The sequence below is a fragment of the Blastomyces gilchristii genome, assembly GCF_000003855.2.
Source record: "Blastomyces gilchristii SLH14081 genomic scaffold supercont1.5, whole genome shotgun sequence".
Taxonomy (NCBI): domain Eukaryota; kingdom Fungi; phylum Ascomycota; class Eurotiomycetes; order Onygenales; family Ajellomycetaceae; genus Blastomyces; species Blastomyces gilchristii.
This window is the reverse complement of record NW_003101678.1, coordinates 1,066,407-1,067,801: the sequence shown is the minus strand read 5'-3', so window position 1 is coordinate 1,067,801 and position 1,395 is coordinate 1,066,407. Positions and strand designations below refer to the sequence as shown.

General features: G+C 44.7%; 1 protein-coding gene across 1 annotated transcript; it reads left to right on the top strand.

Moving 5' to 3' along the window:
* Window positions 1-306: 306 nt before the first annotated feature.
* BDBG_16793 (uncharacterized protein) lies at window positions 307-737 on the top strand (the record flags this gene model as incomplete). The annotated part of the gene is made up of 3 exons (XM_031724675.1): window positions 307-461; window positions 560-630; window positions 655-737. The coding sequence occupies 3 exons, from the start codon at window positions 307-309 to the stop codon at window positions 735-737; spliced, it is 309 nt and encodes a 102-aa protein (XP_031577652.1).
* Between the last annotated feature and the right edge of the window lie 658 nt (window positions 738-1,395).

Sequence of the window (1,395 nt, the reverse complement as noted above, 5' to 3'; positions counted from 1 at the left end):
GAGTGAGTAAGCATGGCACGGTTAGTTAGTTAGATAACAACAACCAACCACGTTCAACCTCTCTCACAGGTTATGAAGCCCTTGCACTTCTACGAAGTGTTATAACCATGCAATAATCATACAATAAGCTTTTCAAATAGCTGCTTCTTTCATTCAAATACTTCATATCAAATGCCCGTCAATATGAGATCGATCAACCGCGAAGAGACTCCAGAGAATCAGATAGCTGGATCCTTTTCAACACCAATAACCGCGCGAAGATGACGCAATAATCAATCCCAAGATAATTCTTCAGAACACGAAGATATGGCAGACTGTGATGATGCCACCAAGAACACCAAAGATGCCGCCAATGCCACAAAGAATAACAAAGATGCCATCAAGGACGCGAAGGATAATAAGAACATCAAGAAGAAATGCACTGCCTGCAAGATGAAAGGCCATGATGAATCAAGCTGCTGGTTTGAACATCCAGAGAAATGACCTGCAGATTGAAAGAATAGAAAGAAGGACAATGATGATGATGCTGCTACACCTGTATGCTACAATACTGAGCAAGTCTTCTGATGATGCTCATGATGACCGCCAATATCGACGCCAAAACGATGGAAATACCGATAACAATGCCAGGCCACAGTGCCTATATGATGCCAGGCCCCAGTGCCTACGATGCCCATACCGATGACCATGATGCCAGGCCACAGTGCCTACGATGCCAGGCCCCAGTGCCTATATGATGCCGGGCCACCGATTGCCCATATGATGACCTATGCCGATGACCTATGCCTATGCCTATGACAATGAAAAACCACAAAAATAATGAGAATGAGATCCCGCGGCGCCAGAACGACTGGGGGTAATACCAATACTGGAAGGACGGATTTGGGCGTTCTTCTTGCATGTTTTTTATGATTTTTCATGTATGGAGCTTAGTCCTTATGAGGAAACTAGACTCTACTTTTTGTAATTAATTTTTATTGCAGTGAATGATTTGGGTGCTTTTGACTGCGTGGGTTAACTGGCCTGCGTAGCATGGGGGGGTGTTGGAGCTACTACACAAGCCCTAACCCACGTGACCCACACACATCCATATATTTAGCTTCCACTAGCTGCTAGTTAGTTAGATAACAACAATCAACCACGTTCAACCTCTCTCACACATGCTAACTGTGAACCAGGAAGCAGCAGGAAACAGAAAACTTGACCTCACTAAGTGCGTCACTTGACCTCGTTATGTAAGCTGACCTCGCAAATGTAGGATAGTTGAAGGTTGTATTGATAGATCTATCTACAAGAACATAATATAGTGGTGGGTCACATGATCTGGTGGGATCGCTAACCGCAACGGCCGTAACGGCCAACACCCCCCCTCGAGATAACAAGAATCACATACAA